Source organism: Varanus komodoensis, unplaced genomic scaffold, assembly GCF_004798865.1.
Source record: "Varanus komodoensis strain SLA01 unplaced genomic scaffold, ASM479886v1 scaffold53, whole genome shotgun sequence".
Classification (NCBI taxonomy): Eukaryota; Metazoa; Chordata; class Lepidosauria; order Squamata; family Varanidae; genus Varanus; species Varanus komodoensis.
The window spans coordinates 5,444,833-5,472,237 of record NW_025336126.1 but is presented as its reverse complement, the minus strand read 5'-3'; the positions used below and the strand labels follow the sequence as shown (position 1 = coordinate 5,472,237).

Genomic DNA, 27,405 nt, shown 5'->3' with positions numbered 1-27,405 from the left:
GTAAACTAAGATCATGGCATCCGGTCCTCTCACTTCCTGGCAAATAGATGGGGAAGAAATGGAGGTAGTGACAGATTTTATTTTCCTGGGCTCCATGATCACTGCAGATGGGGACTGCAGCCAAGAAATTAAAAGATGTTTGCTCCTGGGGAGGAAAGCTATGGCAAATCTAGACAGCATACTGAAAGGCAGAGACATCACCCTGACGACAAAAGTGCGTATAGTCAAGGCTATGGTTTTCCCAGTGCTGGAGAAGACTCCTGCGAGGCCCTTGGATTGCAAGGAGATCAAACCAGTCAGTCTTTAGAGGAGATCAACCCTGACTGCTCTTTAGAGGGCCAAATACTGAAGATGAAACTCAAATACTTTGGCCACCTAATGAGAAGGAAGGACTCCCTGGAGAAGAGCCTAATGCTGGGAACAATAGATGGCAAAAGAAGAAGGGGACGGCAGAGGATGAGGTGGCTAGATGGAGTCACTGGGGCAGTTGGTGTGAGCTTAGGTGGACTCTGGGGGATGGTGGAGGACAGGAAGGCCTGGAGGAATGTTGTCCATGGAGTCGTGATGGGTCGGACATGACTTCGCGACTAAGCAACAGGATAAGCCCACATTAGCAGACCAGTATCTACAAGTTTAGGTATCATTTGGCCAGCTTTCCCCAATGTGGCACCTTCCAGGCATATTGCACTGCAACTCCCATCCTTCCCAGCCAGCATGGCAATTGGTTGAAGAAGGCTGAGCCACTGTCTGCCGTCTTTAAACCTATTATTGTGTTACTTCTGCAATCTAATTACTGACTTCATGTGAAGATAAAATAAATAGACCCTTGATATGCTACCTTGCAATCCTTTGAAGAAGAAGATACGTGGTACAAATTTATTTCTCTCATCATCAGAAAGTGAGGATGTGGGGGAATAATTTCAAACTAATACAATCAATCCACTGAAATTCATTTGCAAGGGGGAAAAAGGCCCTTAAAAACAATAGATTTGATTTTTATAAGATCCATCCTCTACCGCACTTGCATGGATGAACATAACGTGTGAAGTATTGAGGATTATTTTCTTTAGAGCAGGTGAAATCAACAGGCATTTGGGCAAAAAATCTTTGCAGCAGCCAAAGAGAGATCCTTATAGCTGCGTGCGGAACTTCAGGTGGTTGTTTTCCAGTGCCGGGCCACAGATGCTGTCCAGCCATTCACTTTGTGCCACTGTGAAGTGTTCCTTCCAGTCTCCTACAATGCCTGCAGGAAGGGGAAAACAGATCGAAGCACATTAGCAGTCCACGTTGTTTTTCTCTTTCCCTTCTGTTCTAACACGGCAGATTTCAAACTCTCGAGAGCACGTCTCTTACTCCCAAGCAAGCCCTAATAATATGCGAGAGAAGACTGTCTCCTTATCTATTCACGCTGCACCAGCACAATTTTGCCCACCTCTGTTTCTCGCGACATAGTAGCTATATGGCCCAAGACATTGTGATCTCTCCTCACGGGAGCCGCTTCATCCCCTCAGCATTTCAGTTGCCCTTTTCTGCACTTTTCCAACTTGACAAAATCCCTTTTTCCATGCTGTGACCTGAACTGTACATAGTATTGCAACTGTGATTATACCGTCTACTTAAGGGCAGCATGAGAGTCATAGTTTCGTTTTTAATACCTTTTCTAATTTTGCGCAATATGGAATTTGCCTTTGCCACTGTTTATACACACTGGGTAGACATTTCCAACATGCTGTCCAGCATAACTGAGGCTTTGGCAAACGGGGCGGAATATGAGTTTACTAAATAAATAAATAACCCCTCAATTTCTTTCCTGATTAGTTTCCACTGGCTCAGATCCTATCAGCTTATATGTGAACCTGGGATTTTTTTGCCCATCTTGCATCATTTGAAGAGTCCAGTCCAAAACCCATTTATTGTTAAAGAACTATAAAAAGAGAGTGCATCCACGGGCCCTGAAGATGTCCATCCACAGTTAGCATCTGGCCAGATATATTGTATTTCTATTTCTATTATAGTTATTTCCAAATCTTCACCTATAAATATAAATTTACACATGCAACTGTTGCGCAGATTGCTGGTCTTCTTATTGAGGATCTTTCCTCTTTTGGGTTAATGCATAAGGTTATGCCCATCCCCTCTTTTCTTCTCTCTTTTTCTGACATCCCTCCTCAATCTCTCTCTAACTCTCTTTCCACCACCTGTTTCTCTTTCCCTCGCTGTTTGACACCACTCCTTCTCCTTCTTTCTCGCAGCCTCTTCTCCCTCACACACACTGCTCTCCCTCTATCCCTCACCCCTTTCCTTCCTACCCAGCAGGTGGTCAGGAGAGGAACCAATAGCTCTTGTTGGAGAGCTAAAGTAATCCCTTGTTGGAGACTTCTGAAACTAGGATGAAGCGACATCCAGCTTTTGGGCATAGCTTGCCTCCCTCTGGCTTATCTCTCATGGTGGGCCATTCGTAATGCTCCTGAACTGGATGCTCTTGACCTCTAACTATGAGTGCAACCTACATGCCCACTCAGGCCCACTCAGCTCCGACGGGCAGGCACCCCTGGGGCACCAGAGACTGCCCCATCCCACAACCAATTCAAGGTGTTGGTAATGACCTATAAAGCCCTAAACGGCTTGGGTCCTGGTTACCTGAAGGAGCGCTTACGTCCATATATGCCCAGCCGCCCCTTGAGATCAGCGGGAGAGGCCCTTCTCTGGGAACCCTCCGGGAAGGAAATTAGGAGGGTGGCTACTCGGAGGAGGGCTTTCTCTGCGGTGGCGCCCAACTTATGGAACACGCTCCCCAGAGAGGTCCGCCTGGCGCCGTCGTTATTTGCTTTTCGGCGCCAGGCGAAAACCTTTTTATTTAAGCGGTATTTTAACTGTTAGTATTAACTGATTTTATCTGGCCAGGGCAGCTTATTTTATATTGTATTTTTTGGATTTTTAATGTTTATATTAATTTATTGTTGTAAACCGCCCCGAGGCTTCGGCGAATGGGGCGGCATAAAAATGTTTTAATAAATAAATAAAAATAAAAAACCAGGGTTCAGAGGAAAGGGCCACAGGAAGAATGCCTTATTCAGGTAAGAACTTCATTTCTGGGGGAGACCAACCTGACCCCATGCATTTTATCCTGTAAAATCGATGCGCAACATCTATTGTGGCACTTTATAGTGTTGAAGCAATGATGAAGATGATAGTGATGATGGCTCAGCTCCTATTGGATGCACCTGGAGCTCAGCCTCTGGTCCTCACCTTTTCTCATGAAGGGTGATACAGTCTGGTCCAAGACAGAAGAAGGCAAGTTGGTGTAATTCGTCATTGGGTTTGCTTTCATGCTCTCAAATGTTGTGTGCTCCACAATCCGGCTCAGCACTGGTTCCGAGAGCTCTAGGCCCAGGAACTGGGCAACTTTCCTGATTTCACGAGCTGGGTCCTGGGGAAGGAGACAAGCATTTTGATGCAGAGCCTGGAAAATAGGGTTGTGCACAGGACATTCCATACAAACCAAGATGTAAAGATTTAAAATCTCACCGAAGAGAAGATACCGTACTGTCATGCTGTTCCCTCACAATTGCCCAAAATACTTGTGATCTGGCATCAGGAAAGCTACAAGGAGCTTCCAGTGAACCAGATCTGCTTATTTAAGGGCCTCCGTTTGGGATTTTGGAGTCTTCTATGTTTTGGGGTGATTGGTATTTCTTCCTGATCATATTACGGAGAATGTTTCTAGAAATCCCATTTGGCTAGGATCCATAAGAAGGTCAGTTTCCTTCACCTACACACCCGTCCTTATACCTTCTTGAAGTAGAGTCTCAAATGGACATCTTTCAGTTGAGAAACAAAAAATGGACTGGTTGAATCTTTCTTTTTCAAAGATTTGCTTTATGCTACATAAATGATCATATTATTATTTTGTGCAAAAAGTCCTCAGAGTGGAACCCCCTATATCTGGAGATCAGGCAAGCATCGGCAGTGTATAGTTTTCAGAATCTCTGGAAAATATCTTTATTTCAGGATGCTTTATTTTTTGTTGATAATTCCAGTTTTTACATATCAGGAAAAAGGAAGCCATGCTTTCACTGAGAATCCCAATTTTTTCTTTTATCAGTTTTATCAGTCTTACTGTTCTTCTTTCCAGAATCTGTTTAGATGTGGATTCAATCCCATTTTTACTGCAGTGGCCAGCTAGATAGGCCAGGGGTCCTCCATGGTGACCAACCTGATCTTTCTTATGACCTCTCTTCTTGAGGCATATAACCTGACACATTACTGAGATATCTTACTTCTTATTCTTTGCAGGAGGGATTGCATGTCCTTCATGTGATTTTTTTTCTCTCCCAGTGTTTCCCTCTGTTCTTTTCAATATGTTCCTATACATTCCACTAGTCGGTTGCGAGGTGGTACTGGGGTGTAGAACAGAACTGCAAAGCTATTCTAGGCTCCTCTGGTGAATAATGGCAGCATACATTATGACCTGTAAAGCCCTTAACGGCTTGGGACCTGGTTATCTAAAGGAACATCTGCGTCCATATATGCCCTCCTGCCCCCTACGATCAGCAGCTGATGCCCTTCTCCGGGAACCCTCCATGAATGATATTAGGAGGGTGAGTACCCGGAGGAGGGCCTTATCTGTGGTGGCGCCCCACCTATGGAATGCGCTCCCCAGAGAGGTCCACCTGGCGCCGTCACTATTTGCTTTTAGGCGCCAGGCCAAGACCTTTTTATTTAAAAGTTATTTTAACTGTTAATTTATTATTATTGTATTTATAGATTTTAATATATATAGCCAAGATGGTACCAGTTTTTAAATTATTAATTGTATTTTTTATGAATGTTGTGAGCCGCCCCGAGGCTTTGTGGTGATGGGGACGGCATAGAAATGTTTTAAATAAATAAATAATAAATAAATAAATACAGGAACATGCTGTATTTTTCTCTCTCTTAAAAAGCTGCAAAAATGGCTGGAAAACACAAGTGAGGCCTTGGGAGGATGAGGGCTTTGTATAAAGGCCCTGTAAACTTTCGTGTGTGAGGGATCATGGGAACAGAGTGGAATTACAAAGGCCAAGGAATTTGCACCTCGAAAACTTCCTCACTGCTCCTATTTGAGAAGTCGCCACTGAAATTTAGCCTGAAAGATCGATGTTCTACAGACAAGCGTCAACAGAGTCCAAAACAGGCCTTTACCAAAACCAATATGCAAGCCCAGCCAGTTACCCCGTAAGATGAAGTCACATTACAGTACAGGACAGGACAGATAATTTTTGGTTGTTTGCAACACAGAGGTAGTCATGAGTAGAGTTCTGGAACTGGGCTTCCCCCGGCTCGTCAGATTTCTTCTCCTGCTTGGCCCTGGCTTAGGAAGTGAGTGGAGCCTAGATGCAAACTTTCACGGAGTTCCAGTCACACAACCAGCCACCTTCCTCCACGGCATGTGCTTACGGACAAAGGCCGCCAGTTGCAAGCTGCACAGGAGAGGGTTGCCGCTCGTGCCGTGTGCACGAGGCTTGGACTCCTGGGTGCCGTCAGGACAAAATGGGCAAAAGCCCTGCCATCGTATGGCTGCAAAAAGCCTGTAAGAACCGCTTTACACTTCAAGATGGTTTTTCCATGTACACCTTAGATACGCTAATGTGGCTGTCCTGAAGGTTCCTCTGTTGATGCATGTGTGAATCACATTCAGCCCAATGGTTCAACTCCCATGTGCCTTTAGCAAACTGCCTAAATGATCCCCCCGCCCTCTTCTCAAACTGTGTATGTAACTAATTTGTTATAAAAGCATCTTGTACAGACTCCATCTTGGTAGTCCCTTTGGGAGCTGCTTACATTCCACATGCATTTCCTGTATGTCGGAATAAACTGTAACTGTTCTTTTGATTGTACACCCCCAGCCTACTTACTCTCTTTGGGTTTTTTTTCTCATCAATCAATCTTAAATCAATATTTTACTCGTTAGCACTGGCACAAACACTTGGAACACTTGGTGCCAAGACAAACTCATGGCTGTAAGAAAGAGGGTCAGAGTGCAGGGTCAAAGCTGAGCAGAAGGAATCTGATAGATTCCCACCTACAAAGCTGATTCCGCACACATCCCTAGTCATAAGGAAATTCAGTTTGTTTTTTAACATTTTGAAGGCAGTGTTGCCAGAATCTCCCAGCAGCACCATCAGAGTAATTGCTCAGAGCATTTCTTGAGAGTCTCCTTAGTAGAAAATGAAAACTTGAGCATACTTGTATGTGTGTCTGAAAGAGAGAGAGAAAACTGCTTACCTCTTTCATGTCTTCGTAAAAGAGGTACAGAATGGGATGACGGTTCTTGGCTTCCCACCAACCACAAACATGATCTAACCACAAGCCATAGGGAACTGCAAAGAGACCCAAGAGATAGCAATGCTGTAAACTGCTTTGGAAGTATTATTTTTTACAGCAAGGGCCCACTCTTACTTGGTTGTCCATAATCTTCGGAAATCAGAAGGCGATGGGCATCCAGTCAAGCACAGGAGGAGAGCGGAACCATGGATTGCTTCCATGTTCCCTTACTACCTGAAACACTTTGATGGCTGATTTCCTCAGTCTGAAGGTTTGCCCCTTCTCAGAAATGGAGGTGCCATGCTCCTCCTCTCCCTGCCCCACAGAATCCCCCTTGCATGCCTTGTCTGAATAAGGTTCGCCACCTTTGGAGCTGCAGTGGAAAGAACAATGGCAGCTGAGAGGGTGGAGGAAAGGAGCCCCTCCTGCAATCCCAGAAGGCTTTTCTGGGGTTGCAGTACCCTGTTTCCCTGAAAATAAGACCTAACCGGAAAATAAGCCCTAGCATGATTTTTTGGGATGCTCTTAATATAAGCCTTACCCCAAAAATAAGCCCCAGTTAAGATCATCACCCAGACAGACACATTTAGTATGTCCGTTGCAACACAATTAAGGGTTTGGAGAGTTATGACGATGTTCCAGAGGAAGAAGACATGGCAACACAATTGCAACACAATTAAGGGTTTGGAGAGTTATGACGATGTTCCAGAGGAAGAAGACATGGCTGTATTTGAATAAATGAAGATTTTTTCATATGAATAAATGTAGATTGTTGTACGTGAAAAATAAGACATCACCTGAAAATAAGCGCTAATGCGTCTTTTGGAGCAAAAATTAATATAAGACCTGGTCTTATTTTTGGGGAAACATGGTAGCAGCTTCATCTTTTGCTACGGGCATAGGATTATGTCCTACAGGGTATACAAATGCTTTGACTGAGTAGTATAAGTTAAGGTACACTAACAGAGTGAAGTGTGCCATGCTGAACTGCCTCAACAATGAGCCCTGAGCGTAAGCTACAACTTCTAAAAGGCTGAAAAGAAACCCAGTGTTTGACTCTACGTGGTTCAGGAGGGCAAACTGGGTAAAAAGAGACCTGATTGAAAGTGGATTAACATGAATATATCCCTAATCATCTTCCTAATAGCAGGCAAGTCTTCTGACAAAACAGTCACTGTTCTTTTCCTTAGACTCCTGCCACCCCAAAGCTAACTCACCTTTGCCAGCAATAAAATTCTCCAGAAATTCTTCCCACTTTCCAGGGTCTGGAATAAGTTTATTCATGCGTTGGAAGTGGAAGTAGGAGACGGCGTTGTCCTTGGCGTTCCTGGCCACATAAATGATCTGTGGAAAATGAATACAACGACCAGCCAGGAGAGAAGCAGGTCAAACGTACCCAGCTGGGGGTGATAACAGCTGTCATCCAACACATCTCAAGGTCAAGTGGGTTGAAGAAGGCGTCCAAATCTTGGCCTCCTTGCATGCTACCCAGAAGCAATTCGATGAATATTATTGCCCGGTGGTGAGTGTTTCCTGGGATAGGATCAGCTTTGGGCAGGCTTTGCCCAGTGCATCTCTTGCCATCGCTCCCCTGCCTGCTCATCCATTGGGCCTACCTGCTTGCGCATCCGCTGGATACTCCCTCACTCACCTGGTCAGCGCACCTAGCCAGCCTTGCCTGCCTTGTGCCCCAACCAGAGACCTCACAAGAGCTTGGCCAAGATATCCCAAATATGTGGTATAAAGGGAGGGAACAAAGTGTCTCTGAGCATAAACAAAGTGCCTCTCCCTCTCTACTGGAACACTACCACACCTGCAGTACTTTGATAGCCGGGCTGGCTGAGTCAAAGTTGACTGAAATACTCCACCTTTGTAATAAAACGGAGAAAATGCTCAGAAGTCTTTCATTTACAGCCTCAGGTTCCAGGTACTTTGAAACTGCCCTTGGCACACATTAAATTCATCCCTCCCATCAACCTCACCCAAGTTATCCTAACCTTGCAATTGTGCTCCCAGAAGGAGGGTGGCAGGAGGTGGACCGAGAGGTGGGTTTTGAGCACGCGTGGGGAAACCATGGCCTCTGCCAGTTCAATGCCTAAAACATCAGAGGGCAACATTCAGCCACCTGTAGAAAAACCCTTCCCCATCCCTTCCTTCCCCCAGAGCAGGAGAGGCCCCTACTCACCTGAGCGGAACGGTTTTATGGGGAACAACTCTATGTATGGAATCCGTTCAAGGACGGAAGCCCGAGCACATTTCTGCACATCACCCCCATGCTGCAGCAGGTCCACAATTTCCTGCATCCAAGTGGTTCCTACCAGAAGAATGGGGGAAAAGGCACTCAGAATCCATAACTCATCCGTAATGCTTAATATCCCCACCATCCCGCTGTCTCCACTGCAGGGAGGCCAGTGCTTGGTATGTCTCTCCTCCACCCTACATTTACCTGCTTTGGGATAGGTGCAGATGACGAGGTCATCAGGCCGAGCCTGGAAGCCTTTGACCTGAGCCCAGTTCTCTGCAGTGTCACTGGGCAAAGGGAGCCCCTCGACCTCCACCAGAGCCATGTCTTGGGCAGGGGCTGTGCCTGACTCTTCTGGCCCAGATGAAGGCCCAACTCCTAGCAAGACAGCAAGGGGGGGGGGGGACATGTGAATGGGTGGTGCTTTCCCCTGACCTCCCCAGAGTAGCCAGCGCCCCAGCCCCGAGGATGCACGGATTAGATTTTGTGTCCACCTGCTGTCTTTCCTCCTGTTACGGACTGCTGCCTGCCTCCCTCCTCCTGCTTCTTCCTTTTGCTCTTTCTCTCTCTTCCAGAAAGAGGAAGAGGGCAGGGCAGATAGTGGAAGGGCTGTGCCTCTTTATGACAGAGCAGAGAAAGTGTGCATATGTTCTAGGCTGGAGTTTTTCGCACGCTACAGCTGGGCATCCTGCCAAGTCCTTTCTCTGAGTTGGCTTCCTGAATTATTTAAACCTTAGGGAGAGACAAGTGTGTGTGTGCATGCACGTGCGGGAGAGTTTTCTAGCTTGCCATCCTTCAATTCAGGCTTCCTGAACGTGGGCCCCTGAAGATTTGGGGACTACATCTCCCATCATTCTCAGGCAGCACGATTGGGGGTGATGGGAGCTGTAGTCCTCCAGTGCTTCTGCTATGGAGGATCCTTGTCAAGAACCAAAGTCTTTCTCTTGATCAAGTGTAGGCACACCTGCCAGCCCACAGAAGTATCTTTACGCCAAGCATTCGTGAGTGGTCCTCAGTTCGACTCCGATCCTTCCAAAGCCAGCAAGTCCTACATTCTCTTTGTCTATCCGGTCCAGAGTCTTCTTCAATGGAGCCAGTGTGGCACAGGGGATCTTATGATGTCCATGAGTCACTGGTGGTAGTTTAGGACACAGAAATGTGGTGGGTTCCCAGAAAGAGGCTACAGTCCCTTGGAGACATCAGATTTTCCTTGGTGCCCCAAGGAGCTTGGGAGTCCCAGAGCCCATGCTCCTAGTGAGGCTAAGGACAGTCTGTCTAGAAGAGCTGGCTAGTCATGCCCTGTGATATCAAATGACAAGGCCTCTTAAAGGGAGGCCTTCACATGGGCCTTTAACCAGTGAGCAAAGGGGGAGCATAAAAACGGGGAGAAGGTGATTTTGCTTCAGATTAGGCTGGGTGAATGAGACTTTAAGGAGCGATGCAAATCTCAGATGTAGAGGCCCGATCTGGATAAGGAGAGTGGGAAGGGAGAAGGCTCAAATTCCCCACACCCATCTGCCAGGGTCACCATCCAAAGCAGGGGCCCTGTATTTGCAGTTTGTGAAAAACAGTCCTGAACTCAAGGCCAAAGTTACACAATTAACATCGTATGTCATTTCGGCCTTAATCATAGCCACTGAAAAGAAAGTGGCCTTGTTTTCTTTAGGGCAATTTGCAAAGATCTGATAGTATCCAACCATATTTGGCAGGTACATCTGGCAAATCTGTGTATCTTAAAAATGGCATTAGTTTTTCCCATTCTAGTTCTAATGACATTTATTTTCAGTGATAAAGATAAAAGGGGCAGATCCAATATATGTCTCACTGAAACCATACTTATTGGAAGAATGGTATGCTTCGTATGAATGTTAAAAAAACTTCAAGAAATTACCATTTTTATTTCCTTACCACCAAACTAAGAATCCTGGTGAGCAAATCCATTCATTTCATTTCACAGACATTCATTTGCAATGAAATGAGCTAGAGCAGCCTTCCCCAACTTTGCTTTCCAGACATGTTTAGACTGCAACACCCAAAATTCCCAGACCATCACCCTGCTGGGTGGGAATTCTGGCAGCTGTGGCCCAAATGCCTCTGAAGGCCACGAGGTTGGGGAAGGTTGATCTACGGCAGTGGTGGCGAACCTATGGCACGTGTGCCACAGCGGGCACGCAGAGCCCTCTCTCTCAGCACGCGAGCCAAAGCGCCCCAGCATCGCCCCAGCAGCCGAGCATCGGATGACAGTGCACAGAGGGGCCATGCGCATGCTTGAAAATGGAGCAGTGGTGCCAGGCGATAATGTCACAAGGTTATATATATTTGCTAGGAAAGGCTGTGAGGTGTTTTTTCTGAACTAAAACCTCAGTTTTCAGGTTTTATTGCAGTGTTGGCACTGCAAATCAAGGAAGGCTCTTTCAAAATTGCCCTCTTTTCAATGGAATTTTAGCCCAATATTAGGGTTAGGGGTATGCACCAGGGTAGGGTTAGGGTTAGAAAAACGAGGTGTCCTGGCATGATTTTGATGGTTGGAATGTGTTTAGAGTGGGCAGAAATATTAAGCTGTGCAGAAAAAGCTACTCAAGGAAGGCTTTTTCAACACCGCCCCTTTTTCAATGGTAATTTTAGCCCTATGTTAGGATTAGGGTTGTGCACCAGGGTAGGGTTAGGGTTAGAAAAACGAGGTGCCCTGGCATGACTTTGATGGTTGGAATGTGTTTAGAATGGGCAGAAATGATGAGCTGTGCAGAAAAAGCTACTCAAGGAAGGCTTTTTCAAAATCACATTATTTTCAATGGCATTTTACCCATATATTAGGGTTAGGGGTGTGCACCAGAGTAGGGTTAGGGTTAGAAAAATGAGGTGTCCTGGCATGATTTTGATGGTTGGAATGTGTTTAGAGTGGGCAGAAATGTTGAGTTGTGCAGAAAAAACTACTCAAGGAAGGCTTTTTCAACACCGCCCCTTTTTCAATGGTATTTTAGCCCTAAATTAGGGTTAGGGGTGTGCACCAGGGTAGGCTTAGGGTTAGAAAAACGAGGTGTCCTGACATGATTCTGATGGTTGGAATGTGTTTAGAGTGGGCAGAAATGTTGAGCCGTGCAGAAAAAACTACTCAAGGAAGGCTTTTTCAGAATCGCCCTCTTTTCAATGGAACGTTAGTCCTATATTAGGATTAGGGGTGTGCACCAGTAGGGCTAGGCCAGTGGTGGTGAAGCTATGGCACGCGTGTCGCAGCAGGCACACAGAGCCCTCTCTGTTTGCATGGGACCCAAGTCAAGCCAGCTTCACCCCAGCAGCCAAGCATCGGATAACAGCGCATACAGGGGCCATGCGCATGCTCACAAAGGAGTAGCGGCGCCAGGCAATGAGATCACGGGCCACGTCTCATTATCCACAAGTCATCTGAGCTTTAGCATGGCTGGTCAGTGCACTGCCAAGGTTATACATATATTTGTTCGTACTGTTTTTTCTAAGCTAAAACCTCAGTTTTCAGGTTTTCTTGTAGTGTTGGCACTTTGCGATAAATAAGTAGGTTTTGGCTTGCAGTTTGGGCACTTGGTCTCTAAAAGGTTCACCATCACGATCCACGGGATGATACAGATCAAAGAGGCCCTAAGTGCAACATTTGGTTCTGCTGGCCCTCGTTTGTGGTCTGATTTCTTTTGCAGGCAACACGGAAGCATGTTCAGTGAAAGCCTCAATGCAAACTGTGGATGATCAACAGTGGTAGAAGTGAAAGGACTGGGGATCCAAGCTCCCCATTCCATCCTTCTCATTTCCTCTACAAGCAATTACTCTTCCTAGGTCTTGAGCTGGCCTCCCGAAGGGCTGCATCTGCATTATCCCTGTAGCTTGGCAGAAGCCTTGTAGTTCAGGGTAGAGCTCATCCTGTGCTTCCACGTCAGAAGGCTGTGGGCTCAGTCCCCAGCACCTCCAGGTGGAGCTGGCAAACCCTCTTCTCCCAAACCCTGGAGACCTGCAGCCAGTAACCGGGCGAGTTTGCACAGCCTGCTGGCAACAACACACGGTGGGCTGAGTCACGCCCTACCTGCAGGAGGATTGTTCGGATGGAGAGAGCCAGCATGGCAGGTCCCAACCACAGTCAGATGCAGGGCCTGTGGCTACAGCCAGGGCCCCTGTTCCTCCGGGGCCTGAGCTGCAGTGGGAAGGATTTCACCCCGTAGGGAGGAGGAGGAGGAGTCCACCAACCCAGCAATAGTTCCAGCAGCAGGCTCAGCATGGAGCCTCCCCTGAAACGACTGGCTAACCTAAGTAGCCAGCTGCCTTCATTTACAGTTGGCTACAAATTTGCTTTTGGTGGCAAACAACAGGAATCGTTGTTAAAGTTAATTGGATACCTAAACTCTAGATGCACAAACTCAATTGCAAGGTCAGGATCACTTGACCTTCAGATTGAATTGAGGAATCCTTTGGAAGGCAACGCTATTTGGGGGCACAGAGCAGGGCAGGTGGTTGACCAGGCTCCCTGTAAATGCTTGCCCCTCCCTCCTCCTCCTCCTCCTATGGCCATTCTGGGGACCACTGTGGGAGGAATGGATTGTTCCCTCCCCCGACACGTTCCCTGCTGCAATCATGAGTATTTTGGGCTCAACACATGTTTTCCCTCTTTAAACATTTTTCCCCTGGAGATCAGGAAAGTGAGTGTCTCTGTCTGCCGCCCTCTTCCCTCCTTCAGCCACTCTTTTCTCTCCCTCTTCCCTTCCTTCCCACATGACAGGCTACCAAAGAAAGGGCAAAAGACACTTACCCGAGATTGCATGCTGAGGGCTGCATGAAGTTAGTCCATGAGCCAAAATTAGGGATACAGGTTTTCGTGTCCCTGCCTTAAATTGCATTTGCTGGCCAAGAACCCAGGTGCCCTGGTGGTCTGTTGTGAGACACCCTAGCCTCTGCCCCTAATGACAAAGGCAGAACTTGTGCTTGATGTCCTCCAGAGGAGCAAATCAGAGCAACATTCCATCCACCGTGAGCCTCTTTAGCACAAGGATGCAGAAAAAGCCAACACAGAGAAGCCAGCTCTCCCCTTGCATGTAGCTTCAAGGCTTATTTTATTAAAATCCATGCCCATTTTGGTAAATGTGTTCTTGGTGAGAAGCACAGAGTCATGCTTCTAACTGAGTGCGGAAGGTCAAGCCGCTGCCCTGCAGTTTCTGCATGCAGAGGTCATCCAGCCGTTCACTTTGAGCCACTGTCAAGTGTTCTTTCCAGTCTCCCACAGCACCTGCAGACAAAGAAAACAAGCTGGATTCTGTGCACCTTTCCTGCTATCTTAGTCTAGAAGGTATCAGGCTTTGTATGCACACATTGGTTCATCTGTCGCTTCCCCCAGTGCCCGTCATAGAAACCCAGTTCCACTGCAAAGGATAGCAGGAAAGGTTCTAGGGCAAAAACTCAGTATAGACCCATGAGGCATAATTCCAGTTTATTGGGCTGCAGTGCTGTCCTCTTTCAACTGACCCCTTGGAGTCCACATTCAATGCTCTCCTCCGGGCTGCAGCCACATGTTGCGAAAGAAGCTTGGCTGGCTTTTCTGTTAGCTTTCACAGCACCAGAGGCCACATTAAGGGGCACGCGGCACGGCTGGAGCAGTGAATCTTCCATTCAGAGCCCAGATCTCTGGGAAGCCATCTACTCCACCACCCTGACTTTGGTGGGCACTTACTGGCGTCCTTGCTGGTTTCTTTCCCTGTCTGTACTTCACCTCCTGCAGGCCACCAGAGCCTTTTTCCTGAAATGAAATGCCCCCCTGCCCACACATTTCCCCCAAATATGGGTGTCCTTAGGAGACACAGCCCTTTAAAGATACACACAAAGAGACTTTAGAGCATGTGCAAATTGGGGAATGAAAATTTGGGCTGCTGTTCCTCACCCGCTTCCTTTGGGTATCAGTCTGGGACCTTTCCAGCAGCTAGCACTGCTCCTGCTCGGCACTGGCTTTCTGGATAGTGCCCCACTATCCAAGGCCGGTATGTGTGCCCCACTCCCTCTGCATGGCTGCCACTGTGGCATTTGCCATGGTGGGAAATTGAGCTGGTTAGGCAGCAACTGATTTTGGGGGGGCGAGGGATGAGCTATTCACTGTCCAAGGGGAGGATCATCTCTGATTGACAGGTGGGACAGTCCTCATCTAGCGCTATAGACCGGCAGACCATTTGCCCAGAGCAGGTGTTAAGCTAACCAGCCTGCAATTCCCTGACTCCCCCTTGAATCCCTTCTTAAAAATTGGTGTTGCACTGGCCGTTCTCCAGTCTTCCAGTACAGAAGCTGATCTGATCCAACATGGCTTTTCTTACGTTTTTATGCTCTTATGTTCAGATGAGACTTTTATTGTGCAATTGCTCTTCCTCAATCCTGAAATTTTATAGGTGACCCAGATGTCATCGCCTTCTATTTGTCTAGAAAGGCTGTGGGCTCTCCCACACTAGAGACAGTCAGAAAGAGGCTCGACAGTCATCTAAGTGGGACGGAGTAAATTGGTGACCTGCAACAACAGGGGGTCGGACCTGATAGCCTTCATGGCTCCTTCCAACTCCACTATCCTATAATTTCCCTCTGCTTCTTCCATGTGTTCTTAATCAGAAAAAGGGGGAAAGATGAAAGACTTTTGGCCAGTTACACTAGGGGCCCTCCATCTGGACATACCCTGATACAGAGATTAACATTAGTGTCTGGTGTTATCTGCTGACAGATTTACTGTTCAAAGTAGACAAATCTGGGCTACAAAAATAGCTTGCAATTCTGCAGCGGGTCCCCACCTGCAAGGATATTCTAGACACCTGAAAGCTGAAAGCAAAACTCCTGGCTTTCTCCTTGCCTCCCCTGAAACAGTCCAAGAATCCTCACTGGCACCTAATGGAGTTTGCTTGCATAGTTGGTCTTTGCTCTGTATTTCAGGCTTCCCCAACCTGATACCCCCCAGATGTGATGGACTGTATCACCCATCATTCCCAGCTACTAGGATGGAAGTTCCTACCCATCATTTTGGGGAATGATGCTAGAATCCCCAGTACACATTCATACTGATTTAGGGAGCTCATAAAACTCATTTCTGCCTCTCTTTTATTGGCAACTTATATGTACACACATACATATATATAGCCTATATTTTTTCAAATATATATTTTATTTGAAAAACTGCAAATTTTGATGGGTGATTGAATTTCAATTCTCATAGTGATTCAAAAGTGCCAAATCATTTAAATTCACATCAAAAATGTGAATGGAATGTATTCTTCCCCTATCTCTGGCCACAAGAGCCTTTTTCTATCAGATGTTGTCTGGAACTCAGCCTTTTCTCTGGCACTCACCTTTTCTCATAAAGGGAGACACAGCTTGGTCCATGATGAAAGCAGGAAGCGTGCTGTAATTAGCCATTGAGTTGGTTTTCATGTTCTCAAACAATGTATGTTGCACAGTCTGGTTCAGAACTGTGTCCGCAAGTTGTATGCCCAGAAATTGGGCTACTTTGCTAATTTCCCTGGCGGGGTCCTAGGGAGAAAGAAATGTGCTTGTGTAGTTCTTGTTTGATTTGCACTCTGATGTCAGAAGGTATTTTCTGCACTTGATTTTTCAGTTGCTCCAGGTGAGCACAGGGCAAGAACAAAAGGGTGAAAATGTCAAGAAAGTAGATTTTGACTAAACAGAAGAACTTCCTAAGAGCAAGAGCTTTTTGATGGTGGAACAGACTCCTTTGAGAGGCAAGGATCTCTCTTGCTGGAAAGATTTAAGGAGAGTCTAGATGGTCACCTGTCAGAGATTATGTAGCTACAGAATTCTTGCCTTGAGTTCCGATGACCCCCAGGGTCCTCCCCAACTTGCAAATGCTGTGATTATGCTTGGAACAGTTTAGCATCAGAGGTGAAAGTGCTATTTTGAGAAGTGCCAAACAGAAATTTCTCCAGCCTTGGCCATGCCTTAATGGGTTTGGAAGGCAGCTAAGAAGTGGAGTAAAAGATATTAAGGGCACAATCTTATGTATGTTTAGACAGAAATAAAGTCCGAAAATTCTTAGGATTCCCCAGCCAGCATGAAGCTATACAACTTTTTTTTTTTTTGGTCTAAACATGTGTCAGATTGTCTCCTAAGTAATTTATTACCCTTTTTTATTCCTTTATGCATCCTACAGAAATTGCTGGTTGATGAGGAGAGGAGATTACTTTAATCTCCTTCACTGAGCAGTCCTGGGCAAGACCTAAGTTTCTGTTACTACTAGCAGAAGGAAATCAATGTTCTTGATCACTGAACAGGAGCAGCTGAAGCCCCTTTACTTCAGCAATCCTGATTATATATGCTTGCAGGAATGTGCCATCGCATTAGTAGTAGTTCATTATGCATTATTATTAGCACCTGTATAAGTAATCAGTATTCTCCTATGTTGTGATTATAAGGTAATAAAGAATGCTAGATGCAGGTGTGATGCTTTGAATCGTGTACCCTTTATAAGTTTGCCATTTTGTTTGTGTTCCTGTTTGGACTTTTTGAGGGAGCCTCTGCTGCCTGTCCATTCCAGCTGACTGGGGGTTCCCTTCAGGCTGCGCAAGGTAAGTGTTTAGTTGATGCAACCTTTGAAACCCAGCTGGTGTTTGGTGTGTTGCAGAATAATAAACCCTGTTTTGATCATTGCAGGATGCTGAGCTGTTTGGTCAAGTCTGTTGTGTTGTTGTGAAGCACAAGCCTTTTTTGAGGGTTACCCGTATATTAAATTGGATCAGTGTTTAGTTAATGGGGCTGCTGGGTGGTTTCGCTGCACAATACCCAGCCTTTAGTTGGCAGGCAGAATATCTCTTCCTGGGAAGTAAAAAAACTGCCTCACGCATAGCAGGGCTCAGGGTGATACAGCAGGGAAAGAAGCACGGCCTTCTGGGGAACCCCAAACTGTGAGATTTGGCCTGTGGACCAGGGGCTTTCCACATGTGATATGTAACTTAATCTCATTTTGTTTTCCCACTAGAATCCCCTTACAACTCAGAATGCAACCCATTTGATCCCTGGGGCCCCAAACCAGTGCAATATTCCCCTATGTTTGCACCCTGCTTAGTAGGGGGTGTGTGAATGCCTTACTTCTTTCATATCTTCATAGAAGAGGTAGAGGATGGGGTGACGGTCCTTTGCCTCCCACCAACCACGAACGTGGTCAAACCAAGAGCCCCAGGCGACTGCAAAGAGATGTAAGAACAGGAGGATGAAGAATGGGGTAGGATTAGCATCAGCTCTTCCTCTGTCCTGCTCATAATCTAGAGCAGCCTCTCCCATCCCTTGGCTGTGCTGAATGGGAATGATGGTAGCTGCGGTCTAATCCATCCCAGTGGCAAATCTAGGGGCAGTTTTTAAGGGTGGAAGGAAGGTAGTTGCTCCCTTCACAAGACTCTGCTTAATTGCTAGCCCTTGTGAGCAGCCTCAGACTTCCTCTCCTCCTTCAGCCAAGCAGGCAGTTGAGCTCAGCAGTCCTAGCCCTCCTTGTTTCTCCTAGAACAAGCTGGTAACCGGATGCCCTGACTCTTTTCTCCTGTTTCAGCCCCCTCCCACCAACAACCTTTAGGAGGTCAGTGGAATTAGAGATTATCATGGGCACTCTCACAAAATGGCTGCCATGGTGGTCCACCCATTTCCCGGAATGCAAGCCCTTGAGGCTAAAAGAAAGGAACTTGCCCAGGAACCTATGTACAAACAGAGCTAGGGTCTGAACTCCAAAGCACAAAATCTCCCATTTGAACTTGGTTTGCTGCTCTCTACTGCCTTGTGGGTTACCCTTTTCTTTTTCCTAGCCAGCTGGGAAACCTTCAAAATAAAGTTCTGGACTACACGGGCATACCTGATTTTCTAAGAATGCTCCTGGGGCCTACACAGGGCCTAGATGGCCTGGAAATAAAACTGGTGTACGGTTTTGTTGCACAGAATGCCAACTTCTCATTTAGAAAGAAGAATTTGAAACTATGACAGAGGTTTAGAAATGGGAGGGACAGGAAGTCTGGCAAATGTGGATGAAGATGCCTGCAGGGACCATGTTGGGAATCCGGTCTTATCTCATATCTTTCCACTTCCTTTGCCCTCTATTCACCTTTTCCTGCAAGGAAATTCTCAAAAAACTGGTCCCAGGTTCCAGGCTCCGGCAACCCTTGGTTCATGCGGTGGAAGTGGAAATAAGAGACGGCGTTGTCTTTGGCATTCCTGGCCACATAAATGATCTGGGAAAAGAACAGAGCAGGTGGGACTCCTCACACCAAACCTTTCACTCTGTGCTTCACTCTGCATCCTGGACCCTCCTTCATGCTCCAGGAAATTTATTTCCTTCAAAGAAAAGCTGTGGGCATCCACAGCCTCTCTGATTAAGCCCCATCATCTGACCGGGCCAGCAAAAGAACTCACTTTTGACGTGCACAGGGTTGCTCTTTGCACCTGTTCTTTCAGATGTTGTTCCCAGCTTGAGACAGGTCCTCAAAAGGGGTCCTGAAATGAAACCTTGGCTCCAGTTCAGCCCCACCCTCCCATCATTCTGACTCTCGGTTGCCCTCACCTTGCAATTCTGCTCCCAAAAGGAAGGTGGCAGGAGCTGGACAGGCAGGTGGGTTTTGATTGTCCGCGGGGAGGGCATTGTTTCCGCCATTTCCACTCCTGTAACACCATGGGGGAGGGATTCAGTCGCCCGCTGAGAAACCCTTTCTCACTCCCTCACCCCCCCCACGTCCCCAAAGTATTAGCCGTTCCTCACCCGAGGTCAGGGATTTTGGAGGAAACAAGTCTATGAAGGGAATCCGGTCGTAAATGGGGGCCCGTGCACATTTCTGTGAGTTTCCTCCATGCTGGATCATGTCCACAATTTCTTGGATCCAGGTAGTCCCTGGCAGGATATGATTGAAGAAAACAGATGGATATCCAACAACTCAATCCGTAGCCCTTCATCTCCCAGATGCCCTAATTCTTATCTGCCCGCATGCCTCCCCTCTTTTTCCTTCCCCAAATACCTGCTTTGGGATAAGTGGAAATGAGAAGGTCATCAGGCCGGGCTTTAAAACCCCACAGAGAATTCCAGTTCTTGGCAACATCACCCGTTAAAGGGATTCCTTCAACTTCCGCCAGTGCCATGCGCTTGATTGATGCAAAGTCCTTCTCGAACAACTCAAGTTCATTATCCATCACTTGGTAAAACAGCAAAAGGGTTAATCCAAGACAAGCCTGACCAGCAACATAGTGGTGTTTTATGGAGCACTTCTGTTCAGAGTTCTAGCCAGCCAGATGTGCCCTTTTCCAGGACACTCCATTCCGTTCCCCCTCCCCTCATCCAATTTTATGTGCCTGCTAAGTATGCTGTGGTCCATTGAGCTGATTTGGGGTTTTCCCTCTCCTTAGAGATGGTCTCCATTTTTTTTTAAGTACTTCTACTAATCCTGAGGTTCCTTCAGGCCTGTCCATAATTCCCTCTTGAGCACAGATGTTGTCATTTTAGCTGCAGAAGGATTGCTATGTGAATAAATTACCTTAGAAATCAGGGCCCCTGCACCCTGCCCTCTGGTACCATCTTCTGGGACATGGATAAGGTGTGATTCTCACCTGTCAGTTCCTCGTACTGCAAATGCACCTTTCTTTCCTCTGTGTCTGTCCTTGCCTCTGTCTGGCCTTCTTTCTTTCTGAAGTTTCCTCATGGCCCAAGAGCGTCATGTGCCTGTTTTTCTGAAAAAATGTGGGTGTGTGCATGGATGGGTGGGTGGGCTCTCTTGCTTGCACGCTAGGGCTGGGCATTTTGCCAGGCCCTTTCTCAAGTTTCCTGCCTGGGTTTCCTTCCTGAGGATATGTGTGTGCGTGTGTGCGTGTGTGTGTGTGTTTTAAATGGTATAATGTGACAGCAGCAGGCAGAACTTCGGGCACTTTGGAAGTCAGCTCTGAGAATTCCTGATCGTGGGCCATACTGGCAGGGGTTTTGGGGGGTTGAAGTGCAAAACATCTGGAGATTTCCCTTCTTTAAAGCATGGCTCTTTGTAGGTGAGCTGGGTGTCATAATCTGACTTTTACTCTACTTTAAATGATGGTGGCTTAAGGTGAAAGTTCTTTGCTAGTTGAAATCAAGGCAGAGAGAACCACTATGTTCCTTATGTTACTGAAACATAAATATCAGAGAATCAACACAGTTCACTAGCTGGGAATTGGCACTGCTAAAGTTAAATATATTTAGACTCTGGATTAAATAGTCTTACCAAGGCAAGAGTGACTGTTTTGATAGTAATATGCATTAGGTAACCCAGCTGCTTATTTTGCTAGGTGGGGGGCTGGCTCTCTGTCCCAAGGTCCTACCCTTATGGTGCCACTAGGAATCCATCCCACGTCCACCACCACAGACTGAACTTACAGTTTTGCAGATGTTAGGAAGCTCCAGTTGAGTTGCCTCAAGTGCCGTGTGGAATACCTGAAATATTCCCAGGTTGTTGCGTGTGGCTCCCCCTTGTGGCTGCCAGAATGGGCAATGGCAGCTGGCCAGACAGACGGCTCTATTTGTGTTGGAATTTTCTGCCGCAGCTTTGTAGCTGATGTGGGACCCCCGCCACACGTTCCTGGTGATTCCTGTGCTAAGTATATCACACACATGAAGCCTTCCCATTGGAAGTGCTTAGGGCAGGCTCTTGCTAATGTGAGAGTTAAAATGTTGTGTAATGAATAATACTGGCCTTGAACCACAGAACACACAGTTCAAAACCTTGTTTTGCTACAAAGTTCGCCCGAATATTCACATAAATTTTTTGCTTTTTAGCAGTGTCTGTCAGGGAGCTTGCTGTTTGTGGCGTGTCAAGAAGAGAGAGGCCACTTCGGTGGTGCAGTGCATTCTCCTTTCCTACCAAGGAACAGAGAGCTGGCCTTACCTTGCAATGCCCTGCTGTTCAGCAAAGGGTTAACTCGTATTCTGGTAGAAAGGAAACGACCAGAGGATTTTGCTGTCTTAGCTTGGTAGGCTGGGCTGGTTGCTCCAGTTCCTCCACACCAGATGGATAGTTCAGTTGCAATGTCTGTTCCCAGCTGGGAAAGAGGTGGAATGAGCATCCTGGGAGTTGAAGAGGAGTGTTTCCAGAAGAACGTGGGCAAAAGCACTCTCTGTAGTTCCTTCTGGGCTATTCCTCCCTTTGGAAGGAGCAAATCTGATAGTCCTGCTTCCAAAGGAATCTGGCAGAGTTTGAGATCTGTGCCGGAAGCCAGCTTGGGCAGGACTGGAGGCGACTGCAACCCAGCTCTTTTTGAGAGCAGTTCTGAGTCTCCCCCACCCAGTCTTAACTGTGTTTCCAGAAAGGGGGATCCCTGGAAGGAATGAAACATGGAAGTTCATAATATACCTCGGTGTGCAGCGAGGAGGTGTGCTTGTGTCTAAAAGGCCTCTCACAAAAGGACGGGGTTACAGTTAAGAAGGGGCCTGGAAGTAAATTCTAGATTGGGTTCAAGCAACTGAGAGCTAGGTTTCCTCTCTTCGCTCATTCAAAGCCTCAGACCTTCCTTGGAAAACAATCTTCACTGGCCAAAACATTTTCCAGAAACACAAACAGCCAGAACAAATCTTTGACATACACAGAGAGGTTCGTTGAACTCAAACTTTTGACAGAGGATTTTTGTGTGCGCCTATCATTTTCCTTGGTGGGTTCTTTCTTGATCTAATCACCCCACCTGTATGTTTCAGCACCTTGGGCATATTCTCATGAAGCTGAAAATACGGCGAGGAAGGCCCATGGCATATGTTGAGCTAATCTCTGGTCTAGCCAGCTGAATGTCCGTCTGTCCATATGGCTTCGGATAATGTCCGTTTGCCATGCTGTGCCCGATACCAAAGACAGCGGTAACTAAGACATGTAGGACCTCCTGAGGAACAAGTGATTTGGACCACAAATGGAGCCATGAGGCTATTGTGATGGTATACAAAAGTGTTAAATAAATGGAAGGACACGTATTGCTCCTGGGGAATGCCAGGCCTCATATGAGTGTCTTGGATTAATCTTGCCATTGGGATCAGACACGACTGTCCCAATATATTTTGTTGCCTCAATCAAAGGACAAGATGCCAAGCCGCCCCCAATTCTTTGTACAGAATCAAACTGGACTGGTGGTTGAATTTTACTTCAGCCTTGATAACAGGGTGCTGTCCTTTGCCAGGGAATAATGGATTAGCAGCTGCGGGAATGTACACTCAAATCCACAGGGAGATACCATTGCCTCGAACCTCAGCAGCTTTATTGGTGAGAACAACCTGGATATACCCCTCTGTAGAGTACAAACCTACAACAGCGCTGCCAGGTAGAGTACACCCACCAACTACAAGTTTCTAGAACATATGCAGAGTGTTTTATAGGTTTCTAGTCACTTACGCAGGAGCAGAGTTGATGACAAGTTAATAATGGGTACATAATATAGTCAAGGTCGAAACAATGTGAGAAATATGCAGATGGGAGATAACACAATAGTACAGCAAATATTGATGATTACAGGATATTGACATGACAATCAGAAAGGCACAGTTCTTGGGTGTGAGCTTGAATATGTAAATGAGAGTGATTGCAATACTGCTAGAGAAATGGATCAGGTAGTTTGTTGCTGCTAGCAGAAGAATGATTATATTATAATTTTTCTTGGGAGTCAGATTCTGCAGAGGATTAACTTTTGCAACTAAATGTAGCAGCCACCTCAGGTGAGTGGGGAGTCTCAGTTTCTTAAAGATGACTAATCATGCTTCAGGGAAAAGGAGTTTGGCTTGGAATTCTGGTTCTTTCTGGGCAAGAGGTGCAGGGATACTGCTGGTTTGATTTTGTATCACAAAGGCACGTATAAGCAACCTATCTCTAGAAAGATTTATTTGGATTTCCCCAACACCTTCACCCTGACTAAGGCAGCAGGGTAGAGTGTTTGAGACACCTCAGTCCTCCTACAGAGCAGGGGTGCCGGGTGACCCACAAGGAAAGCCCAGGGGACACTCTTGGCTTCTCCCAGCAGCTGTGTCACTGCTTACTTTGGGGGCTCCTCTGGTATCAGAGTGGCTGGAAATGGGAAAGAACCAGAGAAGGCAATCCTGGAGCTGACCGGAAGCAATTCTCCATTTTCCTTCCGCCCTGCCCCACTTCTCTCTGTGGGGACACCAATAATCAGCACGAAAGGTGTGCACTCCACACCTCATAGGGATTCACCCCACAGGTCCAGGGATTTATAAAATTAATCCCACAGATGTTGCAATCTGATCGCTGTATGGGATTAGCAGTCCTTTTTACCTTAGGAGGCAATGCCAACACTCTTCTGGATGCACAGGATATGCTGAAGCAAAGAGCTTCCCACAGCAAGGCAGAAGGAGGGGGCTGATTCGTTTATGACTGTCAATTGCGGCTCAATATTGCAGCCACTGGTTCTTGGGGGCCACTGCCCTAGGTGGGGCCATGGACCTGACAGAATTTAAGGCAGATGCTGCAGGGGCCAGCTGTGAACCCAGAGGGAAGGGATCCCCATTCTGCCCTTCACTGAGGTGCCTGGAATCAGACCGCCTCTGGAGAAGAGCGGGTGCTCAGAGCTCTGTGACTGACTCCAGGGAGAGAGGACGGCCCCAGGCTGATGAGGGTGTTCATCCTCATCCTTTCCATCTCCAAGATCAGTAAGGGACCCTCACCCCTCACTTTCCCCTGAACACTGCAGATGACCTTCATGCTTTGAGCAGGGAGCTTAGGCCAGCCTTTCCCACAGTTTTGCCCTTCAAATGTCAGTCTTCCTTCCACATCTGCCCCAGCCAGCATGACCCAAAATGCTCAAGAGTGCCGAGAACTGTTGTCAAGACATCCACAGGGCTCCAAACTGGGAGAGGCTGAGTTAGAACATTCTAGAATCTGGATTTAATGTTCTTATGTGGGGCCCTCTCTGCAGGGGGTGATTTTCATTTCTTCGCTTGCTTCAAAGTGCAGAAAACCCATCCTGTGGTCTTGAGGAGTCCTTCCTGTTCATTCTACTGATCCAGGGCCCAGGACCTCAGCCCAATGGCATTGCTGAGGCCTCCTTCTCCTGAGGGATGAGAGAAGGCCAATGTACTAGAAAAAGCTTTTGCTACCAGGGCGAGGCAGGGATGGGGAATGATGCTTGCATTGTTTCCATGCCACGCTCAGATTCACGTGTGACTCAGCTGTTTATGTATTGAAAACATTTTTACCCTGCTCCCCAGCCAAATAAGCTTCTGGAAAGCAAGACAGGTCCTACCTACAAGTTTACAATCTAAGAAGAAACAACACACAAAGAAAGAAGGATGGGGAGGGAAGAGGAAAACAGAGTGATCCTTCAGCAGGTCTGGAGGAGTACCCCATCTCCCTCAGTGCTGCCTGCTCAGCTGTCCTCAGCTTGCAGGCTGTGCATTGAGTTCCCTTTTCTGAGCCACCAGCTGAAGAAGGGACAGGAAAAAATGGCAGGGGCAGCTGGGGAAGAGAAAGAACTTCTGTCTGAAGGCAAGGAGCTTCTCTCCTTCCTTCCTTGTGTGAATGAGCTATGGTTGAACTGCAGGGCCAAAATCCTTGGCCCGGCAGCGAAGGCAGCCTCCAAATGAGTGGCAGGTTTGGCAGCAAAACTCTGGTTTCTCTTGACAGCTGTCAAATATATCCGTGAAGTGACACCAGATGGCAGCGGGTGCTTGAGAACCTTAGCTTTGCTGTGACACCCTGAATCAGCCTTCCTCAGCCCTGTGCCCAGCGGCTGTTCCTGGCCGTGCTGGCTGCAGGCGGTGGTTGCTGCGGTCCATCGTAGGGGCACAAGCCCTCTCTGAAATCGTGTTCTTTTGGAGAGACTCCAGGTGTCCTGCAACGTATGGCTGCAATATACTTTGATCTTGGCCTTGTGCTGTTCGAGTGAGTGATGTCCCTGCATATGCCCTCTGTACCGTGCCCTATAGCAGTTCAGGCCAGAACAAGGAATCCTACAACACCGCTCCTTCCTCTGGAATTCTGTCTAGTTATTTCATTATTTTTTAAAAAAGGGGAGTGGTGAGAAGAAATCAATAAATCAAGGCTCGCTTCCCAAAGGGGAGGCAAAAAATCATAGGATAATTCACAGTGAGGCGGTGTTAGTGGGGTTAATCACTTATCTGCAGAGACCGATGCAAAGCAATAATGTGATGAAAACCTCCCAGCAATAAACGTTGCACAGGGAACTCTAAGTAGGCACTACAGAAGGATCTTAGCCACAGGGAAGGCCATGTGACTCAGCTAAGCACACCATAGTGTCCATGCACAAAAGGGACAGACACAGAAGAAAAATATAAAGAATAAGGAAGTTTTGTAGGGTGGGGGGAGAGAAGGTGCTGGCAATCGAAGGGCAGTTGCCATACCCCTACACATACAATAGGTAAATTTTATTCCTCTTTGTAATAGGAAAAATAAGAGAAAATTTCCCAGCTTTTTTATGATACCTCCCAGAAGACCCACAAGTGTAATTGCTGTTAATATGCAGTTTAGGAATTGTGCTTTTGTATGCTATGTCTGCATTAGTTTTACAGTTAAAAGAGTTTATTGTGACAGCTGTGTGCTCCGGACCTGGAAAACAAGAGTGCCTCCCAAAAGTTAGTGAAGAATATAAAATAAAAGAAGAAAAGGGGGAAAAGGATGAGGATTAAAGAGAGAACAGATGTGAGAGAGGATAATGGCAACGCAGAGACAAGGATGATGACGGAATGTTACAGCATTCTAATTTCCACATCCTCTTATGCAATGTTCTGCTGAAAATACCTAAGCCATATTATCAAATTTGCAGTTGTTCTGATCACTTGCTTGAAGAACAATTGCCGAAAATGTAATTCGAGGAGATTAGAGGTGAGCCAAGGAAAGACTCGCCAGGCTTCCAGGAGACTGAGCTCCACAGGTGACAAAAGGTGCCTAGGAAACCTGTCCCCCTAGTAAGGACAACCTGTTGTGCCAGAATTGGTTTGTGTCAACCTGCTGGTGTTTGCAGAAGCACCCAGATATTTACCTTTAATTTGTCAGTGCGAAAACCTTCAGTACATCTTCACAGAGGCCATCCAGGTTGAATTAATAATGGAGAAAACTCTTGGGCAAACAAGTTCAAGTTTTATGCCAAGTCAATGCATGTTAATTTATAAACATGCTGCAGAAATATACTTGATTTATGACTGTGATCCTACATTGATGTCTTATATAAACAATGTCTCCTCATGACAGTTCACAGCGGCCTTTTCTAACTGTCAGATGTGTTGGGGATGGTGGCAACTGTAGTCCAACTTATGTGACCTGTTTAAGCTTGTAACCGTAGGGCACTAGGTTCAGAAAGTCTGGTTTACAGTATGTTGTCCAAGAAGAGAGACCTACGAGATACAGCATTTGGCTGCTCTCTGGATTTGAGAAAATTTGACCCCAATTTTTATCAATATTACTGGACATTAATTCAATTGGGTATCTTTATCCTGTCCAATAGTGTTGCGTGTCTCTAGATAGCTTACAAATCGAACACCCAATAAATACATATAAACTCATAAAAATCCATAATAATCCACGACTGAGCATAAAACATATTTAAAATATTTAAACATTGAAATTATGGGATAATAAAAAGGTCTTGACCTGGTGCCAAAAAGCATATAATGTCGGCGCCAGGCAGACCTCTCTGGGGAGCGCATTCCCTACCCAGGGCACCATCACAGAGAAGGCCCTCCTCCGAGTATATTCTCTCCTAAGCTCCTTCAAGGTGTGTTCCCGGAGCAGGGCCTCTGCTGCAGATCTTAAATGACATTTAAAAGATCGTTCCTTGGTTACGTGATATAAATGTGTTCATGTATCTTTTTGATCTGGGCAAGCTAGATATGTAGAATTATCTTTTCATTTATTGCAGGGTTCATTGGG

At 46.6% G+C, this 27,405-nt stretch overlaps 2 protein-coding genes across 5 annotated transcripts; both read right to left on the bottom strand.

Moving 5' to 3' along the window:
• Positions 1–527: 527 nt before the first annotated feature.
• LOC123032156 (sulfotransferase 1C2-like) lies at positions 528–13,389 on the bottom strand. The gene is made up of 8 exons (XM_044447846.1): positions 13,317–13,389; positions 8,753–8,926; positions 8,492–8,620; positions 8,304–8,401; positions 7,524–7,650; positions 6,268–6,362; positions 3,250–3,430; positions 528–1,243 (listed from the first exon to the last, which is right to left on the bottom strand). Exons 2-8 carry the CDS (start codon positions 8,871–8,873, stop codon positions 1,131–1,133), a joined length of 864 nt encoding a protein of 287 aa, XP_044303781.1. The 5' UTR covers positions 8,874–8,926; positions 13,317–13,389; the 3' UTR covers positions 528–1,130.
• A 211-nt stretch (positions 13,390–13,600) lies between these two features.
• Positions 13,601–21,074, bottom strand: LOC123032188 (sulfotransferase 1C2-like). 4 transcript variants are annotated; one of them, XM_044447901.1, is made up of 8 exons: positions 20,910–21,074; positions 19,531–19,704; positions 19,278–19,406; positions 19,083–19,180; positions 18,627–18,753; positions 17,630–17,724; positions 15,877–16,057; positions 13,601–13,790 (listed from the first exon to the last, which is right to left on the bottom strand). In XM_044447901.1, exons 2-8 carry the CDS (start codon positions 19,700–19,702, stop codon positions 13,672–13,674), a joined length of 921 nt encoding a protein of 306 aa, XP_044303836.1. In that variant the 5' UTR covers positions 19,703–19,704; positions 20,910–21,074; the 3' UTR covers positions 13,601–13,671. The 4 variants fall into 4 exon arrangements, with proteins under 4 accessions (XP_044303836.1, XP_044303835.1, XP_044303837.1 ...); XM_044447900.1 differs by lacking the exon at positions 20,910–21,074 and adding an exon at positions 20,117–20,229; XM_044447902.1 differs by lacking the exon at positions 20,910–21,074 and adding an exon at positions 20,044–20,063.
• Positions 21,075–27,405: the final 6,331 nt, after the last annotated feature.